The following is a 24,405-nucleotide window of genomic DNA, read 5'->3' as shown; positions in this document are numbered from 1 at the left end:
GTGCTGTCACAGCTTTGCAGTCTGAAGAGACAAAACACAGAGAAACTGAAGGTGTAGAAAGGTGAAAAGACCCATTGTAGGTGGAGCAACTACGTCTTAAGTTGCATTCTGAGGACAAACCTGAGACCAGGCTTCAGTTTATTTAATCTCAGAGTTTGGTTTTTTTTTTTAATTTCACCCAAATCAGTGAAAAATTAAATATTCCTGTCAGCTGCTGAGTGCTGAATAACAACTGAAAGAAAAATCTTCTGGGGAATTAGCTTTACAGCAGTGGTTGAATCTACTTTGGAAAGTTTATAACAAAATTTGAGAGAGGAGAGCTGGATCAGGTGTTGCTTACTGATTCCTAGCTTGGACCTGGCTAGCTCTCCCCCTCATCACATTTATCCCAGCTGGGATAAAACTCAAGCAGATCTATTCACCTCCTATCTAAAGCCATGAGATCTCTGAAATGTCATAGCTTGATAGAACTAACAGTATGGATTGGTTTAGAACTAACTTTGCAATATAATCTTAACCATTCTGTCTGTGAAGCAGAGCTGGAAAACCCTCAAAATTTGTCTTGTCCCTAGAGTTTACCATAAATATTTCTGCTATTTTGGACAGAAGAGCCAATAGCAAATCCATCTTAGCACCATTTAATAGTTGCCCATGGCCAGTGGTGTCTGTGGAAGGACAGGCAATATTTTGCCCTAGATGAGTAACTATCTAAGGATAAGCATCAAAGTCCTAATGTAAATAAGAAACAAATCCTAGAACTAATGTTATTTATGATTATAAACTGAGATTATGCCCAAAAGGAGCACAGAGTCAACAGCTCAAGTGCCTTTTAACCCAGATGTACTCTCTGGTGAGCAGTGCAGACTTTTTAAGCCTGGGCACAAGAATGCCACAGTCTAAAAATTCTACCAGCTGATTAAAACCAATGTTACTATATCCCATAGTATATAGGATATATATGGGATATATATATATATATAGGATATAGGATATATATTTATAGGATATATATATATATATATATCTATATATATCCCGTAGGATATATACTGGCTGTGTTTTAATAGTTTGTGTGATATGGTCTTGAGGCAAGAGTGGATTGAGTAAGCTTTCTCCACTCAATATTTCCCATTTATGTGGGTTTCACGCTTAAAACATTTTATTTTTTTCATTTTCCTGTTTCTTTTTCAGTTTTTCCCAGTGTGACTTTGAAGCATTTTTATTTTAGTAATACTTCACCAATCTATCTAATTATATTTACGCTTCTGCTTTTCTTTTGTGAAATTGGTATGTTAAAGGAATTTAACTTGCATTGTGAGGATTTGAGCATTTGTTGTGAAAATGGACACCTTAATAGGTGATAGATAACGTATAAAATATGACTGGAGCAGCTAAGAACTTAGAAGCCAGAAAAAGCTAGTTCAGGGGCTTTTTCATGATGATTTTTCACTGGTTTATAGAAGAGCTTGTCAGAAGTATGTATGGACTTGATATCCTGCTTCTGGCTGTAGTGTGATCAGGAGTCAGTGACACATGGTCTATTCAAAGAAGATGTTCATTAGTTTGATTGAAATGCTAAGTCCTTTGAGACCTCAGACTCGCAGTTGTGTACAGGCAGAAGGGCTTGGCTACGCGGCTGGAAGAGGGGAGAAAATGGCTGTGCTTGTGCTGGGCAATTCATAGTTCAGGGGGAGTTGCCCCTGCCATTAGAGCCAGAGGCGTTCCAGTAACCTGTGCTGCCTGTGATTCTCATACAAATGAGCTAAGGTTGTTTTTGTGCCGGGCTGGGGGCTCAGTGATTTTGTTTTACCCAGCACATGCACTGTGCTATTAAGCAAAGGAAGCTGAACCATGGGCACATGTTGAAAAGCTGATTGCTGCCCGGAGGGACAGCAGCCGCAGCAGGGGAGCAGCCGGCACGCAGGCAGCGCACTCGGCTGCTTTTCAACACACAACTGACCTAGATTTCCCTGTTGGGGCAGGCTGGTGTGAACCCTGGGCCAGTGTTGTTACTCGTGGAAAGCAGACTCTGCAGTGTTCCTTCTCAGGCTTACCAACACAGCTACAGCTGCAATTTTATACTTGCAGTGCGCAGCTCCTTGACAGAGCATCAATCTGGCCTCCTGTTTCACCTTCTGGCCATCTAGAGCTGGGGTTTTGGCTGTATACAGACTTTTCCTAAAGAATTTTATGGGGCAAATAGAGAATTTTATGGGGCAAAAAGCAGCTACTCTTCCCACAGGGAAATCCATGTACTTTGCAAATGTCTGTATTTAAATGCTCTTTGTCAGAGCAAGAACGGTGAGTTCCTAGCCTGTCCCTCACCAGGCAGTGATTATTCATCAGTACTTGTCCACTTGAGGCATCTCACTCAAAACTCACAGCTATTGTTTCCCTATTTTGCCTTTTTATCTTCATTCTGTATAATTTTAAACTACCTGACATTTCTTATCAGTAAAATTCTAAGTTTATTGAAGAAGTGGTAGCAGTTCTTTTGCAATGAGAAAATAAATTAGTTCAAACTGATATATTTAAGGAATCTTAAGTAAAGTAGGTTTTCTAACCTTGATGAGTTGCGGTAAGACTTGGGCATTTTATCTTAAAATCCCAGCCTAAAAATACACCCATGTGACCTCTGAGAAACTGCCTAAAGCCAGTGGTAAGAATTTGACTTGGCAGATAACCAACATCTTCCTGTAGTATGAAAGGAAACTAGCTCTCTTCTGAGCTAACTCAGATTGGGAATTGGGAAAAAAATATGTAGGAGAATACAAAGATTTAAAATTACTTTAGATGTAAGGAAATATTTTTAGTGAGTAAATGTATTTAACTGCAGGTCCCAATCCTGCAAGTTAGCAATATTCCTTGTCTAACTGCCAGGGAAGGTTCCCTGAATTTGACAGAACAGGCAGCTTGTTACTGTCTCCAGTAATAACTGCAGGTATCCAAAAATTTTTATATAGTTTTTTCAGTGGAAAATTCACGATACTGGGGGGTGGTGTACTGCTTCTGAGGGTATTTACTTGCATCAAAAGTTTCTGTCAGCCAGAGACAGCATCCCATTGAAAAAAAAAGAGGGGAAAAAAAGAAAAAGGCAGTTTATCTTTTTTTGGTGTTATTTCCATTTTCTGTTCTTTGTGATTCTTTTGTGTGTTCCGAGGCTTCTACTCTCTTGTACTTTCTGTGAAAAAATGCCATAAATGGAAAGGGAATGTTTTAAATTTCACAGCACTTTTCACAGGAGAGGAAGACCATTTTTTTAGTAATATTGTAATAAAAATGTGCATGGCCCATGTCTTTTTTAGGTGATTTGTAGGAGAATTTTCTCTTCAGGTACTTGTTCTTTTAAAATCCAAAAAGTAATATTTAGTTTGTACTTATCTAAGTATTTTACATAATTTCTTCAGGTACTTACATACTTGTAAGTATGATAATTTATATTTATATTATTTTCAGTCTTTTTATGCTTCCAGCCCCACTCAGACCTAAGATGTGCAGAAATTAGTGCCAGAAAATGATTGTGTGTCGTAGGATGACCATTTAGTATTCATCTGGGAATTACCTGAAATACTTCACAATATTGTTTACATGCCCACACCCCCACAACTATGAAGATCAATTTTATAGTTAATTTGGGAATCTATTTGGTCTCTGTACATCAGACATCTTGGCACATTAAGCTTTCAGAGCTTTTATTGTAGTTCCTAGGCTACATAAATGTAATTTTTTTTCTTCTCTCCTCAGAAATTTTTCCAAGAGATTCCAGTCTAAAAGACAAGTTCATAAAACATTTTACAGGTAAGGCAGCTGCTTGTGTTTTCCCACATGTGCATATTTTGTGTAGCTACAAATGTCACACAACTAATTTTTTTGAGGCTCAACACCAAATTAACATTTCTGAAGTTAAATGTGCATATTTTAGAACTAGAAAGTTTTGAAGAATTCTAGTTTTATTGAATAATCAACTGAACTATCTAGTCTAAAATAACTTTCAAAATGTGGTAAGCTAAAACATTATTTAAAAGTCATTGTTTAAATTTTATCCTCCTATTGTGCTTTGCATATTTATTTCCACATTCACCTAATTTTAGAACTTCTCATTGGACTGCACATATTTCTAAGAAGCAGGCCTTTGTGGCCAAGTAAGCTTTTACCAAATCAGGGAAGATTTTTTGCATCTGTCTCATGATGTCTACATGCGGATACTTATTTTAAGAGTGGAGACAGATAGAACAAGGAAGAATTAAATTAGTGTAAATGAAAAATAAGAATAACTTGCTGTTTCAAGTATGAAAGTTGATGAAGATTACAACCAAGTGCTTGAAAACTGAGGATCTGTATAATGCACTCAACTTTGGGACTGTATTGTAACTACTGAGAAAAATATAGTACCCTCAGAATATATGCAATACAAGTTGCCAATGACAAGGTGTTTGCACTGGTTCTTTGCTCTCCAGTTCCAGTTTTCTGTAACTCAGAAAAGTGAAGGTCTCAAAGTATGACACTGCAAATCTCGTGGTGATTTTCAGGGTTATTTGAAGTATTGAAGCTAAAAGCTAGAGAAATAGTTGGACATTGGAGCATGAAAAAGAGAATTGGAAATAATTGTGCATTTCCTCTTTGCTGGAAATTTCAGGCAGGGCTTGACAAGAAAGGAAGGTATTTGTTGTCTCTTTTGCATGGGGGAAGTGTATTCCAAACCTTGGGATAAGCACAACTTTAAGGATCTTTCTGCCAATGGCTCACTGCAACCCAACAGAATCTACAGGAAATGTGCCAGAGCCGGCTGGCCCTTCACCCTTGCAGTAAACAAGAGTAATTGTGAACCTGATCATTTCCAGTTCATATGAGAAAGAAATTAACACGGAGCTTCAAACTATGCCATGCTACATGACAGAGCAACACTGAATATTCCTCTCCTGGGAAGGACAGACAAGAGAGATTTGTTTATGTTAGTACTTAATCCATTTCCTTTTCATTTTTAGCTTTGGAAACTCCTCAGCTACCATAAAAAGCTCAACATAAGAATCTGGGGAAGCTAAGTAATGAATACAGATTGAGTTTCATTACTCAAAACCAGGGAAAAGCAGCCATGAGTTTTACAGAATTTTTTGTGAGAGTGGTAAATCATAGAAAAGAAAAAGAGAAAAAAAATGCTTGAAGGCCTGTCTCTGGACCCATTAATTAAATTAGTAGTCCTTTTCTGCATGAATTTAGTTTTGTTGCCATCAAAATTGCTGAAATTACTTGAGTAAGATTAGCTGGAATGAATGAGAAAGCAAGACCATTCAAAAATACTGAAAGTTTATTTGTTGCTAAGAATTTCTGCCTACAGTTAGTTTCTTTCATTTTTTTTCTTTCCTTTTCTTTCTTTTCTTATCTGTCTATCTATCTATCTATCTATCTATCTATCTATTTTTCTCTCTTTCTCTCTCTCTCTCTTCCTCTCTTTCTTTCATTTTTTTTAAAAAAATAAATCTTAAGGTTTTCAAGGATGGAGTTTTCTGCCTGTTGTTGCTTTATATTTTATTTTATTTTTCATAGCTTTACTAGATCCTATAATCCATAGGCTTTTTCTTAAAATACAGTGGAACTTTGGGTTTTTTATTCTGTTCCAATCATAATCTTCTAGCAGCCTTCATTAATTAAGCTGTTTGATTACAATCTTTACTAGTTCAAGAATTAGGACATCGTAAACTAATGAAGTTATGAAGAAGGAAAAAAAAAGAGAAGCTGAAATCAGCATTATCTTTATAGTACATTATTTTTACAGTTTCAGGGTTAAAAAAATTATGGCACACTTCTCATATGCCAGGAATAATAGACACATTTTAAAGCCAAATAAGAACCATATGTAACAGTCCTTGACTATAGGAAAAATCATAAATAATCTTGTGAGTCATAAAGTAATCTATCAATTTAGCTTGGAAAGCCAGCTGACACAGAGTGTTTTGTAAGGCACAATAAAATTAACAGCCTATTTTTGATGACAGGGAAGACAGCTAGAAAACCATATATTATCTGAAGGGACATGGAATTTATTTAGTGTCAAAAGCCAGTGTTGTCTCCATACATGCTGGATAATTTCAAATTACATATTTTTCCTTGAGCCTAATTACTCACTCAGATTAAAAAAAAAATGGCAACAATATTCCAATTCAGACTTGCAAAGGCTGCTCTTCCAGTTTGTTGAAAAGCTTATTTATTGCTGAAAAATCTACTGAAATCCATGTACTACTATAAAATAAATCTAATCTTCAAGTATGTTCACTGTCATAGAGAGGAATCTTCTCTGGAGCTCATGGCAGTTTGGCTTCACTATCCAGAGAGAATTAGCTTGATATATTTTACCAGGCCCATAAACCATCTTCAAGTTATGAAACATTTTTTTTTTCCAGAAATGCTTCCTGATTTCCCCTGAAAGGAAAGTTGGCCAACAAAGTCTGCTTCATGTGAATCATTTTGTAGCATTGCTCAAAGCAAGATATTCTTATTCAGGGTTCCTACTTGTACTAAATTTACATTTAAATTTAGCCTTATTCACTTAACATCAGTTTATGTCAACGTTTTCCATCCAAACCACGGGATACTCATCCCCAGCTGTCAGTGACAGTCTTGCTAAGCAGGTTACAGGATGCAAACATTACATTTTTGCTCTCCTTTTCAACTTGAATGTCATCAGTAACACTTTCTGGGGCCATCAGCAATTTTGGAAGGAGTCTTTGGCAACTTGTTACAGTTAAGCCGTGTTTTATAGAAAAGTGGACCCATAGAATAGTTTGGGTTGTAAGGAACCTTAAAGATCATCTAGTTCCAGCACCCTGGCCATAAGCAGGGACACTTTTTATATCAAATTTTAATGTAAGCAGATGGCACTGTATATCCAAAGAAGAGAGCAGCACATCCTGGACATGCAGGGATTTGCCTTGCCAAAGATGAAACATATCCTGCATTCTGCACATTGTATGCTTTTTTACCAGGATTATTTTAACAGGAGATCAGGTTCCTAGATATTATTCAGCTGTCATTTTTTTCCCCTCAACACCCACACTGTATATTAAGAATTTTATAAACCATCTATGTGAGAATTAAAAGCATTAGTATGTGAAAGTACTTCATCTTTCCAGGGGTTAGAAACTCATATTTTCTTAAAATGTTGCTTTTATTTATCTTTACAAATTGTATCCTCAGTCCAGGTGCATTGTTCCATCTATTGAGCAACTATTGAACAAACTAAATTCTATTGTAATTGTCATTCTATTTTTCACCATATAAGAAATTATTCTGCTAATTTTGAATTACTGGAATTTCAAGGCTAAACCAGCCCATCATTTCAACGTGTCATTTTTCTGTTTTCTATATCGTGAGCATAAAGGCACAGCAACAGAATTTCTTTCTGTTATTTCACTAGCATTGTTATACTTGTGATGCCTCATATTTGTTTAAGGTATAGTAATAGACTAAATTCAGTTTTAGCCAAGGAAAAAATGAACTTAATGCTATGTGTTGTTGTCATCCATTGAAGCTGCAGAGAAGTGACACTGAGAGCATGTTGTTAACTCCTCCTTACTTTCAAACAGGGCCAGTCACGTTTTCCTCAGAGTGTAGCAAGCACTTTCATCGACTGTATCACAACACAAGGGACTGCTCAACACCAACCTGTAAGTAGCAAAGTACTTTTTAATGCTAGCTGTGATACTTGCTTGAAAGCAACACACTTTTTCTATTAAGTGTTTCGTGTCCTGGTCGTTTTTTAACAGTTGCTCTTTAGCACTACATTAAAAGACACATCAAGATCTTCCAACCTATCAAGATTTTCTAGTAATGCTCTTGCTGTCAGCTGAACATCATGGAGTTCCTTCAAAGTGATGCTGAAATATATGAAATGAAAACTACACTGAAAAAAATCAGTAGGGCACTGTTATGCAGAGGGCAGATGTGAAATCATATTCTTCTTGCTCTCTTCAGCTTTACTTGTGCAAGATAAAATCTGAATCATTCTTTACCTTCTATTAATGCTTAATAGTAGAGTTATATCTTTGGGGTTTAGTATATTTCAGCTTGTGAGTATAATTTTCTATTATATGCCCATTTTTAAACAACATAAAATCATTTGATTCATCATTCTGTTGTTCATACTTTCAGTTCTCATCAAGCAACCTTCCTCCCTAAGACTGCAGAAGCTTTGCTTTAACACAGCCTGAATATAGTTTTGTCAGAGACACTGAAAAATAGAAGTGTTCTTGGATGAAATGGATAAAACAGCGAACAAAAACCCCGAACCAAAATGGAAATTCCTTAAATAGAAGTTACTTCAACATTCTCCAGTGCAATGGACAATTCAATTAAAGTCAGTGGAAAGAATATGCAGTGTGTTTTAATTAGAGAAGGTGAATCTCATTAGGGATGTGTAAGCACAAACTGTGGGCAAAGTTTGGTGCTTTGGAAACTTTTCAGGATTTAACATGACAAAACAATGGCGCTTTCTGGCTGCATCACTTAGAAGCACTGTTTGTGAGCAGCTGAGATGCTCTCTCACCATAGCTCAGCACATCAGAGGATTTAGTGTTTGAAAGGGGATGGAGCAACCCTCATCTCCATTTGCCTTTATGCTTATCAGAAGCTGGAAAGTAGGAATCCATGGCTGATCCTCAAAAGATTCTCAAATGCAGCTTTCTAAGCAGACACAGGAGTAGACAAGGCATATTTCTATTACATGCTGTGCAACAAAAATACCATGTTGCATGTTGTATGCCTTGATACATGGATCCAGAGCGTGTGAATGTTATTTGGACTCTTATGTAAGACTGTTTCACTTTATTTCTCCAGAAAAAGAGTAGTATATTTTTTCTTCAAATTAAATATCTTTTCTTAAAATTAAAAACAAGACTGTGAATTTGAATGGAGTGAAAAACTTATTTTTCAGTTCAACTATCAAAGAAATTGTAACGATAAAAAGAGTGATTTAAACCACAGCAGAGTTTTTGTTCCCCCTTGTATCAAGTAAACCCAAAGCAGACAATGAGGTACATTCATCTGAAATGTTCTGTTCTATAAAGGAGAGATAAATCTTCAAATTTGTCTCTACCTTATCTATCACTCAGGCTGATCATAGCCAAGATCTTTCCCTGTGTCTTTAGAGGGGTTTGATATTTTCTGTTAGGGACACCTTAGTCATCACGGGATGTCTGAAGATGAGTTATTTCCTCTCCTTCTGACATGGTTATACATTGTACAAATATTTTTTGAGGAACTGAAACCCAGATAGCAATCACTTTCTGCTGTTTGGCACAATTTATATTAAGTTTTATTAAAATACTTATCAAGCAAGTGAAGCACCCATGTGTTTCTTGTTAGCAAATATCAGAAAGGATGGCAGTAGTGACTCAGGGTCCATTTGAACCAAGAGGTCATTTGAACCAAGGACACACAACAAGGGGGATTGGAAGTGGGAGGATAGTATCTTTAGTCTGATGATTAGGAGATGTACTTAAATGTGAAAAATAAGGAATTAAATCAATATTAATAATAAATGGAACAATAAAATGTTTGAAATAACCTGACTTCTGACTATATTATAGTGATAGTTACAATAGCCTCCCAGTTAAATTCCTGATCTTCCACATCCCAGTAGAAAACTTCCTGGTAGAAATTTAATTCCTTCCATCACTTGTACTTTTCCTCTAGAGCACTGATTATGCTAAGGTACAATCTAATACTGCATCTTGCACACATATTTTCATGAATTTCCATCAGATAACAGTTTCACCATGTAGAGTGTCTGAAATTCAAGTACAAACTTTACATTTAATTTTATGCAGTTTTTTGAGGGTATCTGGCAACTGAGATTCATTATTGCTGTGGGTAATTCTGTTTTATAGATTACAAAAGGTGTGCAAGATTGCTAACGAGATTAGCAATGAGCCCTTTGTGTACACAGTCCTAGGATGTTTGCTATGTAAGTATCATTTTCCCCACTCATTTTCTTATTTGTTGAATGGTCTAGTGGTTTACTTCACACTTATACGTTGTTATCAGGTGTGCATAAAAAATCTGGAATTATCAGAGTGTATCAACATGCAGCTTTGGCGTTGCAGAACTGACTGGCTCCTCCTGGAAATACATAGAAGCACAAATACCTCTGACAAGACCCAGTGTAATTTCCTATAAGTCACTTGTGGCACTGCAGCCCATAGCTATGCACTGGGTGGCCTCTTAATGTTCAACATTTCAAGAAGGAGTCTGCTTGGTGAAAGAAAAATGCCCAAGGATATCATCAGCACATTTATTTCAGGTCGTTCTGCAGAAGACTTTGTTGTTAATCCATGGAAGAAACAGAATGTCTTGGTCTCAGGTCTACCAATGCAATCTTCATAGATCACCTGTCACTTAATTCATTTCTGGGACCCCTTTTCGTTCCCATATTGTCCTCTGAGAATTTCTGAAAAGTTAATAACCAATTAATGGTGATGGAAGGGAACTGAACATAAGGATGTGGAAAGCTAAAGGTTTCGCTAAGTAGTCTGAGGAAGAAACCAGTCCATTCTTTTTTATGAATAGCATGTCAAATGTTAATTACACAGCATTGTCACTGATAAAAGTAACATCTCCAAGCGAGTTGTTTTCTTCTGTTGTTTGAATAATAATAAGATGGTTATACTTTCAAAGTTTTATTGTAAATACACACACTGGTTGTTATTATTAACCACTAAAATGTATAAGTTCAGTGAATTTTATTTAGTTAAATTTCTTTAAAGATGGTTTCCTTGCCTTTCCTTTTCCACCCCCTTCTGACAAATACTGCAAGCTTGGAGCTTGGGGGAGTTGTGTATGTCACTTCTTCCTGCATCAAGTCTTCAATTCATACTAATCAAGAATAAGAAAAGAAGAGTAGGATATGAGTCAGTGTTAGCTGATTTGATTTCTCAGTGGAGGTGGGATCCATTTGGTGGCTGTGCTTCAAAGAATATCGCAATATTTCAGTTCTGAGAAGAAATGACATAATTTCTTTCTCTTTCTTCTTAACAATTTTCAGTCTCTTTGGCCTCTTGATTTCCAGGTGTTGCAGATGGTTTTAAATATACCAAGGACAGCAAACCAGAGACTGACTAGGCATCTCATTACTTTGCCTGTGCCTCCTTTTCATGACTCCAGGCAGGAAGCCTTTTCTGAATCCCCTATTAAAAAAAATATAAATAAAAAATTGGGAGGGTACTTAAATGCCTGCTTGTGTTTTAGTATCCTCTTTTAAATCTCAGCTTGTTCAGTTATCTCACCACTCTCTTACTTTCTGCAGTTTTACCTTTTTAGTCTCTGTTTTTCCTTTATCTGTATTCATTTACATCTCTGGATTCATGTATTAGGGCTTTCAGAGAGATTTCTGGCGCTCCAAAACTTTTTTTTTCTTTTTCTTTTAAGAGAATGAGTCAAAGATCTGCCTACATATCCACAGTACTGAAGCATCTATCTCATCCTATTTCCATCTTTAAAACACAAAAGGATCAAAAGTTGCTATGATTTGCAAAGCCAGGTGTTTTAATTTGCCTGCCAAAAATACATTCAAATACATGAAAAATAGGGAAGAAAGGTTTTAAATGGCAAGCATTGCTAGCAGCTCGTTAAAGTTGTATCTAGGCTGGCTTTCTCTCTACTTTGTTAAAAATAGAGAAAACATTATAGGAAAAAGTAGAGCCATGGTCTGAGTGTTTCCCAGCTGTCTCTGTGCTCCCTCAGCCCATTCCTCCACTAAGTGCAGTGGATAGTTTCCATCAGTGGATAGTACAGTACAGATAGTTTCCATCATAAATAAGACATCCTCAGATCTTCATGTTTACTCACATCCACTGATTCTTGGAATGGAAACACTTTCTTGAGAAGGGTGAAGAGTGGCAGGACTTGCTCTCTCTTCCCTGTTAGTAGCGAATGCAACAAAGGAGTTGCTTACATTCATCCCTCAATGACATTGCATTTCTAACATGATTCTCTGATTGCTTCTACTTCATCTTTTGGCACAAGGGATCTATTTTCCTCACGACCCTCACACTAGAGTAGAGAGGACATGGCCATAGATCCTGTTGCCTGCAAGAAAATTTGTCTTCACTTTAACATCTGACGGATCGTGGAGGTTCTTGGTTGCCTTGAAGAAGGAGGCTCTCTCACTTCAAATGACAGCTATTTTTCAGCCTTTTCCTGCCAGTACTAAAATAGGCTGCCTTTCCCTCATTAAAAAAAGAGCTGCAGTGCTATTATGCAAATATTTTCCTTCCTCATCTGTAACTATCCGGCTATACAGAGAAGACGTGGTCTTTTCCTCCTCGAAATGAACATTTGCTTGGGTAAAGCCAGCCGTCTGCTTGCGGGATCTGGTCGCGCAAGACGTGGGGGGGATGTTTCAGCACCATGGAGAGGCGCCGCACCCCGGGCAGCCGCTGGGATGGCTCCGGGGTTGGGATACCGGGCACATGCTGCCCTTACAGCTCTTAGAGGCTTGGGTGGGTTTGTTTTCAGCTCCTGAGTCAGATCCCTGCAAATGGAAGGAAAGCATTTGATGAAACCCAGAATGTAGAACTGCACGTGGCTATGTGCATGGGGAGCTTCCCCGCAAGGTGCAGCAGGGCAGACCTCTGTGTGTTAAACCTCTTGGCACTGACACTCAGGATTTGCCCCGGCAAAACTCATTAGTGTTCACAGGAGGGCAAGACCTACTGGCATTTGAAGTTAATCTTATGATTTATGCAATCCACAGGAAACTGTGGTTTATGAACAGAATTTTGCTAAGCAGTCTGCTTCTCTGGTTTGAAACTAGCATGTCCTTTTCTCTTGCAGACTTTCTACCAAGGAGAGAATTCTGATTTGCCAAGAAAGTGCCTTGAAATCTTCAAAAATGGAGAAGACATCTTTTATCTTTTTGATTTACAATGTTTTGTTACTAGATGCATTTTATTTTCATATATTTGTCCGACATTCCATAATTGTGTGAAACATTATTTTATTTTGTAAATTTGTTGCCTATAGTTCAGACAAGCCAATTATTTAAATACATTGTATATGAAGAATACTAATGATATACTGATTAAATGTTATAACCGTATGCAGGGAGTTGGTAAAATTTTGCTGTTTCTCTTGTTCCGTTGTATTTACATTGTTCTGCTCAGGCTCTTACTCTCATTATTTGCACTAACTTGAAATGCAGAAGTCTGTGTAACTGAAATCTGAATAAGCTGTAAGTGGGGAAGTTTTACTTGCCATGGAAGATATTTTATATTATGAAGCTTTGTTAATATATACATATATATTATTGTGCATCAGAAAAAAATTTGCTCAGAAGTGCACCTTGCTTTCAGGAACATTTGTACGACTATTCTGGATTTTCATCAGTTACATTTGTACTGGCACTTATGGAAAGAGTTGCAAATAATGTAAATATAAAGACTGGAAAACTGCAATGCAGTTTTGGTGGAATAAAGAACATAAAAATAAACTATTTTACAGGAGGGGTTATTTAAGTATATTAAGAGGTCACTTATTTAATATATATTTAATCTACTCATGAACTTGAAATAATCCTCCACTAAGAACTTCAAACTTGTGGGTTTAGTATTTTACAGCATTTCATTTTCATGAGGTAATTTTTTTTAAGTCATTTATTCTTCAGTTGAATCAGGTGTGAACAAAAATGCATCATGTACCTAGTGTGAACAACAGAAAACATCTACAAGTGTGCAAAGAGGGTAATAAAAAAGTCTAACAGGACAAAAATGCTTTAAAGTATAATACCACAAATCCAAAGGGTATAATGAATGAATTTTGCTGGTGATATATCAGTCTTAAATATTTGGGAAGACTCCAGGGTAAAACTGCTACATATTTTTTATTTAAAATCTAATTGTATCGGTCACATTTGCTATCCATTTGCTACCTCATCTCTTTTATTGCAAGCTCATGTGATTGCTTTACAAAGAACCTAGTATCCTGTGGAGGTTTTACAGTCAGATCCAGAGTAATTGACAGCACACATTGATTACTATGCTCAAATCACAATTCTTGAGATTAACTGACCATTCAAGATAATCCCTTCAGATTAAATATTATCTCTAACCTTTCCCTCACTGTGGGTTTAATGAGCCTCTTAGCTTCTATGCCCAGCACTTTCCCCACTACAGAATAGCAGGGAAACTTTGCCCTGGGATTCCTCATCAAATAGCAAAGAGTTGCCTTGTTATCCAAAGGGGTTTTCTTCCTTCTTTCAATTTGTTCAGTGTATTACTGCACCGAAGCTGTGCAGTGTCCTGTGATGCTCTAAGCAGTCCAACCCACAACTTTTAGAAGCACTTACTCCATCTGTAGTCCCAGCTAGGAAGTTGTCCTGTGCTCTTTGTGATTAACTGGATTGGTTTTCTAACTTTCTGCAATCATGTTTTTTTGGTAAAAGCAAAGTTTTCAAGTCTCCTTATAATTCATTTTTGAAAGCAATATTCATACTGAAAATCCCAGTGATTTGAATGGTGAGAAGGATGTCTTTGGATCTCTGTGGGTAACATACTTCATAGAAGGATTGTTGGCCAAAACACTTCAGTGGAGGACAAAGGATGAGGCTCAGAACAGACAATCAGTCTCCAAGAAAAGCATTTGTCTTTAGTCCTACTTTGATTTTTCCACTCTGGCTTGCTAGATTCTCAGTCTGAAAAAAGTTTGTCCTTTCTTTCCTCAAGGGACTGGAAAGAATTCAAGTATTTTTGGGGTTTTTTTTCTGAAAATTACTTTTTGTGATATCTAAATTCCAATGACAAGACCTAATTTGGGTTATTTAATACAATTTTTGAGCTCAAATCTAATGTGCTAAATCAAGAGCTTCACCTTTGAAAAAAATAAAGAAATCTTCCTTCTATTGAGTTGAAAAGTGATCAAGTCCCTATCTTAAAGAAGATCCACAGATGTTACAAATTTGCAAAACAGAGATTAGTATGACAAGTTAAAATATTTGTGAGGGAAAAAAAGAAATAATGAAATTATTAAAGTGATAAAATCCCACATTTTTTTTCCAGAAGTCAAATGGCTTAGATTTATTTTTTTTTTCTGGAAAAAAATTATTCTTTGAGACATTTGTGTCATGAATCCTTTCTTTTTCTTTGGTCCCTTTTTGATGCTCAGTGTGCTCTAAGTAGCTGGAAATGCACCCAACTTTTTTCAAACCATCCCTCTACACATTAGTTTATCACTATACTTCATCATGATGGAGTAGATGCAGGGATGCTAAAGATACCAGGATGCAAAAGTTAGTAGCAGAAAAATCATGAAGTAGCACAACACAGTAACTTTCCTGTTTAACCTGAAACGCAAGTTATAAGATCTGTTAATGGTCCTACATTTTAGAAATTAAGTCTAGAGGGTGGTTTTTGGAAACACAGTAAAGAAGCAAATGCCATAGAAGCTGAGAGGAGATGATGCACTCAAGTAAATTGCAGTTTTGTCATGTTTTCACATGATCTTCTTTTTTCAGATCTTCTTTTCAGATCTTCTTTTATTTTTTTCTCATGCAATTAAATAAAAAATATTTTGGCTTCAGAAATACTTCTGATAATGGCTTTTCCCATTACTGTGTTGTTCTTGCATTCTCAAAATTTTTTGTCTAATTTTTATCCTAGTGGAGAATATTGGATAGAGATAGGGCCAGCATCTACTGTAGTGCCTCAACCCAATTTTTTGCTCTACTAAACTGTTCACCTTTTTCAGACAACTTCATTGTTGAAAATTGTTTGTTGCTCCAGACTTTTGAATTACTAAAGAAAACCACTGTCGGCAAATACTATTTTCATCTGACATATTGTAGAGAGAAGGCCAACAGCCAACAGCATAAGGCCAACAGCAATTTAACCTGGATCTGTGTCAATGGAGGCTACAACCCAAAGTTGAGTTTTGTCTTCATTGCTGAGATCATCTTAATTTTTTATCACAAGACTGTAAATTTTTCCTAGTCTGTGCTTTGAGTGCTATACAAATGCAGGACAGAGATCTAATTCTCATCTCAGACAGGTTAAAGCCACAGAGTAAAACAGTGTGAGGAAAGTGTACATGAAAACAACGAACTTTTCTTGATCGGTGAGGTGGAAAGCAACTCCATTGTCAGCTGTCTAAGTGCATCACTTGGAGATTTGACAGCAGAGGGCAAGACAGTCAAGCAGAGTTTTATAAGGAGCTCTTCCTGTGATGAGGGTTCTCATTGTAGAGGGGCTTTTCTAAAAAAAATTAGAAAACCCCAATGCTGCACATAGGAACCCAGCATTTCCCACACAGGAAATAAGTGATGGTATGAACATCTTGTAAAGTGTTAGAAACTGAAATCTTAACATAGAATGAGACATTAGTTTTAAAAAGAAAATTATACCATGGAAGAAACCAAAAATGAGATTAAGCAAAAATGTGGAAATGTTTAACTGCAAGGTTCACCTTGGACACATGCACTGGTCACCTATTGTGAAGACCAGCAAAAGTGTTGGGAGAGTAACTGAGATGTAAAACAGCAAAATGAATATATGTTCAGATCATATATAAAAGAGTTTATTAATGGTTATGTTGGTTTGCAGCTGCAGGAGGAAATGGGTGAAGTTGGGACATTAGATAGATAAATACACCTGGCATGGGAGATGTAGAAATCCTAATTATTTCAATATGACCAAAGAAACCAGCACTTCACAGACATTCTTTTTATCCCACCTGATTCTCCTTGTCCACCATGGGATCTCTGATTCACCTGGGTAGCAAGTAGCTTGTACTGGTCAGCAGAAATAAAGATGCTGCTTACCGACCTGTCAGAGTTATCCAGCACAAGATGGTTTGGCATGAGAGGCTCTGACCTGTGACAACTGGTCAGTGCAGAAGACCAGGATGAGTAGCTGCCATGCTGGGAAAGGAAGTGTTTGCCTGTAATATGCCCCACTGCTCTCACCATCCCATTATCAGGACCTACCTGCACTGGACTTGAGCTGGGAAAGATAGCTATGGAGAAGCAAAGGAGAGGTACAAATAAAAAGTGAGGGTAGGCAGCACTTTGTACTCTGGAGTATGGGTTTGAATTCCCTAGGCTAATATTTGCTGCTGGTCTAGATTTAATTTCTTTCCTCCCCCATCAACCATACAATAGCTGAACTTGCCACCTAGTCTTAACCTCCTCACTGTCTCTACAAATATGAAAACCTTATCCTGGCTCACAGACAGATATAAAAAAAAAAAAAAAAAAAAAGAAGCTATAATCATTAAAAGTCCACCAAAGAAAGAGCATGGTGCAAATAATCTACAAAGCCTTCATGTAGCTTCACTGTAAGATGATAATTCTTGAATATTTTCAGACAGACAAATTTATACCATTTTATAGCATGGTTTTTGCTTTTAGACTCAACGATGAGTATTTTTTTCAACCATACTAGCATCACTTTACTATCCATGCAGAATGTTATTAATGTAATTACACTCTACAATGTAATGAGTCTAATTAATTTAGCTTTGGTGCTCATTTGACTTATCACTCCTGTACTTCTATGCAAGTGCAGTAATTCTGCCCCTTGCTTTAGTAGTTGATTCGTTTGCTTACTTGCAGTATTAAAAATTTTTGTTCCTGCCTTTATTTCTTAAAAAAGTAGTCTTGTAATTAGAATTGCTGTCCATTTTTACATTGAATAAGGTAATTTTTACATTTTATGTATGAAGCAACCAGTTCAAGGAATAATTATTTATTCATTTACTACAAACAAAACTGTTATCTTTATTTGAAATCTTCACTGATGGTCATGCACTTCTACTTATAAAGCACATTTTGCAGTAGTCTTCTGTTCTCTGCAATATGAACTCCATTTATGCCATTTGCCTCTGTTAGAACTGATTGTATAAATAGTATATAAATTAAATATTTCCAATTTGTATAACTGATATTTCTTTTGTAGTAACATTCACTTTAGTTTGAGCTGATCAATGAATTTATATTTTCATGGAAATATTTCACTTCCATATCTCAGAAAACTTGAAGCTTGAAGCCCATCATTATATCTGTACATAAAATGCAATATGACTTTTCTCATATGCATTGCTTTGTGATTATCCAGGTCAAATTTATTGTTTACATTGTTTTCCTGTCACTCAGTATCTTAAGTTCTGGTAGGAATATTTTACAGATAAGCTTTCATCTTGGGTACCCAAAGTAACTTGTCATCATCTACCAAAGTACTTAAAATTGATCACTTTTTGATTGTGCTTCTTTAGAGAGAAATTCTACAAAATAGAGGGAATATTTTGCATTTGGTCATGAGAGATCTAAGAAAGCAAACAAACTGCAGCCTTTCCTTTCCTTTCTTTTCAATTTTGAACCCTGCTTCTCCCAGTAAATATGCCCCTCCCTTACCATGTTCTCCCTGCTTCAACTGGAAGATATGAGGATCTATATAACTCACACATTCCTGAATGCAACTTTGAGTGCTTAGGTAGTGCTAAATGGAAATGCCCCTTAAAGTTTTTGTGTCTCTAAACTTCTGTGAACTTGAGCTATTTAGGGCTTTCAATGGGAATAATTTCTTCTCACATGATCATCACATCCTTACTGCCTTACCCTTAGAGTGTCAATCACTGATTCCTTGGTGTCATTCTCTGTCTGAAAAGTCTATATGAAGATGTACTCCATAGGAGCTGACTGTGGACAAAGGTCAGGACGATGTTTTGAAAGTATAAAGCCCTGGATAATTTCACTGTCACATTCGGAGAGAGTCTTTTAATGGCAGTTTTTCACTTTTTTTATTAGGGGACTGAATTATGTTTATTAAATTATGGTAATTAAAAGATGCCTTCATCTAATAGGCTATTTCTGCAACCTAAGAGGTCTGTCCCATTCATATACCCCAAAGAAAAGCAATAAATGACACTGATGACATCAGAAACTGAAGTTTGCAAGTTGGGGTAAGAGGGTCTTAAATGTTACCTGCTCCTGAAGAATTCCTTCATCTTTCCCATACCCTGAGAATAACTTGTTCCTCTCTTACATGAACTGTACAGCTTTCAGGGCACATTAACCAGGTTCATGGTTTATTTACAGGTGATAACCTGTAAATAAAGAGAGAAACTAAGTATAAAAAGGCTGCTTCTGAACCCTAGAGGTTTGAACATGCCCAGTCACATGCAGACCCAGGGAACACAGCAGACTGACCACAGCACATAAACTACCAGCTTATATTTAGTTCTCACATGAACAACAGGAATGTGTTTTTAAGTTGTTCTGGGGCTGAATTGCTCTCGGTGAGACTGGATTTTGTCAGTTTATAGAGTTATATTGCAGTTTCCCAAATGAAATAAGTGTATCCATGATACTGCTTGAATTCTTGTAGTCAATCCATACAGTCTCATGGCTGAAGGCTGACACCAAACTGAGTGTCAGAGTTCTGAGGAAACTGCCTTGTTCTCCACTGTCTGATATCCTCAGGTCAGGATAGATAGCAGCTTCCCAAGCCCAATGCAAATCTAATGGAGAGTGTCAGAGTCATTGTCACTGCTTTGCTTAGAGAAGGCTTTGGATTGAGGCTTTTTTTTCAGTCATTTCTCTTTAAGACTTTATGGCATCAATTATAGAGACAGTGAAAGAGTTTTCTTTCCAGTTTTACTTTTCATCCACACCAAATAATAAGAAACACTGATCAGGTCACACTGTATCTTTTCATCACAATACTAGTTTTTGAAGAAGCAGCAGAAAACTTGGAGACTTAGTAGCACAATACAAAGCAAGATATTTCAGGCATTGATTTTAGTTTATTAGACCAGAATTGAACTAGAATCTTGTTAGACTCGAAGAGATCCCAAAGACCCCACAGCATGGTGAAGACTAATGTGCTTTGCAAGAAAAGTAATCTTTGTTCTCATGTGTATAAATTATTATTGGAAAGAATAGAGATGAATTCCAGACTGGCTTATGTTTGAAAGGAAGGAATGATTGTTAGAACTCCCAAAATTATATTATATGCCTTTAAATTTGTAAACAGAAATGAAATAGATACCAATGGAAAAACTCCTCTGAGTAAGTCTGGAAGGAGGAAAGAAACCCATGAAAAAGTGATCATGCAAATGAAAATAGCACCTGGAAATAACTAAAGTAAAAAATCTAAATAAAAGCCATTCTGGAGGGAGAAATACAGAGCAAATTATACTTCAAATGAGAGGGAGTTCAAGATAAGATGAAAAAGAGACACAATGTATCATGAAGTATGCAAATAGAAAATTTAAAGCGTACTTATCTTTTTCCTTATCAAAAAAAAAAAAAATAGAAACAACAAAAAAGTGAAATAAGCAACACTACAAGCTTTCAGAGATATCCCAGGCAATGGCAAATTCCCACATGGGAACTGTCAAAAACCTGCTGTCTCAGGTGTAAGCTTAGTAACATGCATCCTTTTTTGGTGAAAAAAACACAATCCTTTTGGTTTGCTTTAATTTTGCTTCTTCATCATAGGATAGTGAACTATCTTATAATTTAATATTAGTAATACATGTGATGGGAGGACAGAGAAGAGCAGAGAAAAAGGTATATGATGTTTTCAGAGGACTCTCTGGTGGACTAGGGAGTGCATATTCCAAGGCTTCTTTCCAGTTGGTGCTCTGCCCAGAATAGAAAACCCTAAACCAGAACCATATTATGTGAAGCTGCTTCAATAAATCTGGCTTAAACAAGTGTTTAAGTTTATTGAGACTTCACTGTCTAAAAGCTGCTTGGAATTATTGCTACAGCTGGGTTATAACATTCTCCCACTGGTCCAGTACTCTTTCCTCCATGGAAATCTCATAACTTATGTCTACTTCATCATGATGATTGATAGATTTGAGCCAAAGGAAGCACATGCACGATAATATTTTTGTCAAGTGGAATTTTTATTTTTAAATTAACATAAGGTCTAATAATAACTGGCAACATGATATTTGCAAAATATCTCCAAGAAGATGAAATCTAGTGAAAACTTCCACTAGAAGAAGCTGTCTGTACAGTAAATCTGTCATTCCTAAATAGAATTCCTGTCACTTGTTAACTAAAGTAATGCAGTGGTTAGAAAAAGTCTTGGAGGTGACCTTGAGACTTGATTCACACTCTGTAAGATTTAGCACTCCACTGATAAAAGTTAGATTAATTTGTTTTATGTTTTGACATCTAATCATATGTAAGAGGGGAACTGGAGAATGGGAAGAAGATGTTGAGACTCACATGGGCATAGCAAAACCAGTAACAGCACAGGTTTTAATGAAGATATTCTGATCCCATGTGTCTTGGAAAGTGTATTCTGGTTTTAAGCATCACAGTGCTTCTGTGGCTGTAGCCTTTGCTAAGAATTATAGTCTCTACCTTTTTACCACCTCCCAGAGTAAACTTGAATATGTAAATAAGCAGAGAACTGCAGGTTGTTTTAACAGGCTGAGAGTCTGGAGAAACAGATTAGAAGTGGGAGGAGAGCATGTCTATTCACTTCACTGCCTTGCAGTCTATGAGATCCTAGCTGACAATGACTATATTAGGAGCCCAACAAGAAATAAAGACTGTTCAGGTTTTTCCCCCAAACTCTAGACTCCTTTATCCAAGTTTTATGTGCTTTATTGAGTGAATTCAATCAGCTTCTTTTTAAGGCAGTATGAACTCTTTTCTCACTTTAATAAACTTTATAATTTCCTCTATCTCACCTTTATTTTGCTTTCTGTGCTCTACATAATCTTCATTTTGCCTTTGTAGACAGATTGCAAACAGCTGACAGGCTGATCCGAAATGAACCGCCAATGACAACTCATTAATAATTGGGAGAGCTGTTGAAAAGGGGCTCCACATCAACTAATGCTTTTAAAGATAATTAAGTATTTTTTGATTTATGATTTGGAACTATGAAGTTATTGCTGGTAACAGTCATGTTAAGTAATCAAAAAAGTATAATCATGTGGATTATTTGATGTCCAGACTGATTTATAAGACAGGCCTGCTTTAATATTGCATTAATATTAGCAAAACTAAGGCTACATATGTAGAAATATGGAATACAGACCATAAATACAGAATGAAGAATTACTTCCTGAAAACCCTGGGAAGAACTCTAGGTTCATATTAGGTGGGCTAAGAAGTCTTTTCCTGAGAGAAAAGAGGGGCGCTACCTTTGTGATACGTTTCATCACAGTGTTTAACTTCTCTTTTTACCTCCATATCTGTAGTTTATCTGTACAGCTTCAAGATTTGCTGCATAAGTGGAGAGAGAGCAGGGGCAGAATAAAAAGGTTTGGGAGCTGGAAAGTATACATTAGAATGACAGAATTAAAGGACTCAGTCTCCCTAGTAGGTTTTTAAAGGCTACTAAGTAATGAATAGATTTCCATGTTTAATTACTTTCCCAAGAGTAAGGCACAAAGGGACTTCATAAATTTGTATGGAGAGGTACAATAAAGACAAAAAGCTGGAAGCTGCTGTTATGCAGATTTAAATTTAGAATGCCCCTAAATCACTAATGATCTGTGAAAAAAAAAGTTAATCTATTGAGGTATGTTCAATTCCCTGGGAGCATTAGGAAAGAATTCAAAATTGAGGGTTTTCAAAAAAATTTACTAGGATAATTGATAAATTATTAGGCTTCATAAGTAGCTGAACATATTAAGATGTGTTGGCCTGAAACACATAAAAATTTGGATAATCTAATGATCCTTTCTGGCCTTAAAGCCTATGATTTTACTCTGCCTGTTTCTTTCTAAATAAGACTTCAGGAGACTGGCAATGGCTGTACTCTATAATTAGGAAGTTCTGTAAAACATTTTAGGCCTACCTTTTCCTTCAAGAAAATGAAGGTTTTTTTTGATGCTGTACTGATAGAATAGAGATAACTTTGATGTATCTGACATTTCAGATGCAAAGGCATGTCTGTCAGAAACTTTTTTTACTTCCAAGATAAATTATAAAAACTATTTTTAATGACAGTTCTCCTCCCTCATTCCCTAAACTATTAAAATAAAACTGTTTCTTGACAACTTTTTTCTATACACAGGACAGACATGAACAAGCCAACTACCTCTGCTATATGGCTGACTTAATAGGTAATGAGAAATCTCATAGTTTTGGCTTTCCCTCTAAGTGGCTATGTATGGGACAGGAGATCAGACAGAGAGAGCTGGTTTTTGTAACTTAACTTTTTCTGAAATTGACAGAACACAGTGAATGTTTCTTTTTAATTTAGAAATATTTAAGACACTTGCATACTTTCCCAGCATCACTCTTATGCTGTACTCACTAACTGTGAGTAGTTATGCGAGTCCTGGATAACTGCTGGACAGAGAAATGGAAAAGACAATGTCTCTCCAGGGTGATACAAACTGCAAACCACCCAGGAATTCCTGCTGTACTGTGGCATTAAATTATCTGAGGATGAAAACCAGGCTATGACTAAAAATTCCTATTCAATACTTTTGTAAAAAATAAAGACGCCTAGTATTTTAAAAGAGTTTTCTGGTATTTGTTTTTCATTGGCCTGACTTCCCCTCATGTGATTTACCTAAAAAAAGAAATGTACAACAGTCTTTGGCCTGACTGGTCACTACTGAAGAGGGTCAGCAGCAGCATTAAAATATTGCCAATCAATAGCAATGAAGATGGTATTTTGTGCACTGATTTTATATCAGTCACCATCACATTGGCAAATATTTCTGATGTCTAGTGCAAAAAGAGAGAAATAAGGGAGTCCTGCTAGCACTATTTACTTTGGCTGTCATGAAATAGGCTATGCATCTTCTTCCATGCTGAAAAACCTCTACATAAAGGTCTGCTAATGTCTAGAACAGTTCCCACAGTCTTGGCTTGTGATGAAAGTAACATTCTCTCTGTGTCCTTCATGGCTTGCTTCCCATTTGGCCAAATCTGAGTCCCTGCATGCCAGAGATACGCACCATATGTCCTTTGTATATCTGAATGATGACAAGGATCAGCTGATATAAAACATGAGGAAAGGCATGAAGGCCATGTTTGCAAGAGGCTGGTGACTGCAGGGGGCAGATTTGCACTAACTCACATCAGCAGCGTGTGTCTTCAAAGAGCGCGAAGCTCCGGTTGTGTGCAGGAGAAGAACAGCGCATCAGATTATATTTGTGCCATCTGGCACTCAGCAGCACTTGTCCACAGTGTTCACACAGACCTGCTCTGGGGTAGTGACACATGTGTTATGACTGACCCTTTGACCCTATGGATGGTTGTATAGATCCTCACTTAGGAAAATGTTTTACTCTGCAGCACAGATGTAATTTGAAAAGCACTTACTTTGGTTGTACAGATTACTCCAGTGCTCTGGATCATCAGGGTTGACTGCACTGTCTTATGAAGACAATGTCAGTACATTGCAAGAACAGGTAAACAGTCAAAAATAATAGCAT

At 36.6% G+C, this 24,405-nt stretch overlaps 1 protein-coding gene across 4 annotated transcripts in view; it reads left to right on the top strand.

The window, feature by feature from the left end:
* ALKAL1 (ALK and LTK ligand 1) overlaps positions 1-17,855 on the top strand; it is a 40,799-nt gene extending 22,944 nt beyond the window's left edge. For 3 of the 4 annotated variants that reach the window (XM_038129351.1, XM_038129353.1, XM_038129352.1), the window contains exons 3-6: positions 3,745-3,798; positions 7,581-7,661; positions 9,882-9,958; positions 12,826-17,855. In XM_038129351.1, the coding sequence (XP_037985279.1) occupies positions 3,745-3,798; positions 7,581-7,661; positions 9,882-9,946 (200 nt within the window). In that variant the 3' untranslated portion in view covers positions 9,947-9,958; positions 12,826-17,855. The remainder of the gene's footprint in view (positions 1-3,744; positions 3,799-7,580; positions 7,662-9,881; positions 9,959-12,825) is intronic. The other variant, XM_038129354.1, reaches the window with a different exon arrangement.
* The last annotated feature ends 6,550 nt before the right edge of the window (positions 17,856-24,405 follow it).

This window comes from Motacilla alba, chromosome 2, assembly GCF_015832195.1.
Source record: "Motacilla alba alba isolate MOTALB_02 chromosome 2, Motacilla_alba_V1.0_pri, whole genome shotgun sequence".
Lineage (NCBI taxonomy): Eukaryota > Metazoa > Chordata > Aves > Passeriformes > Motacillidae > Motacilla > Motacilla alba.
The sequence above is the reverse complement of the archived record's forward strand: the minus strand, read 5'-3'. Positions and strand labels throughout refer to the sequence as shown.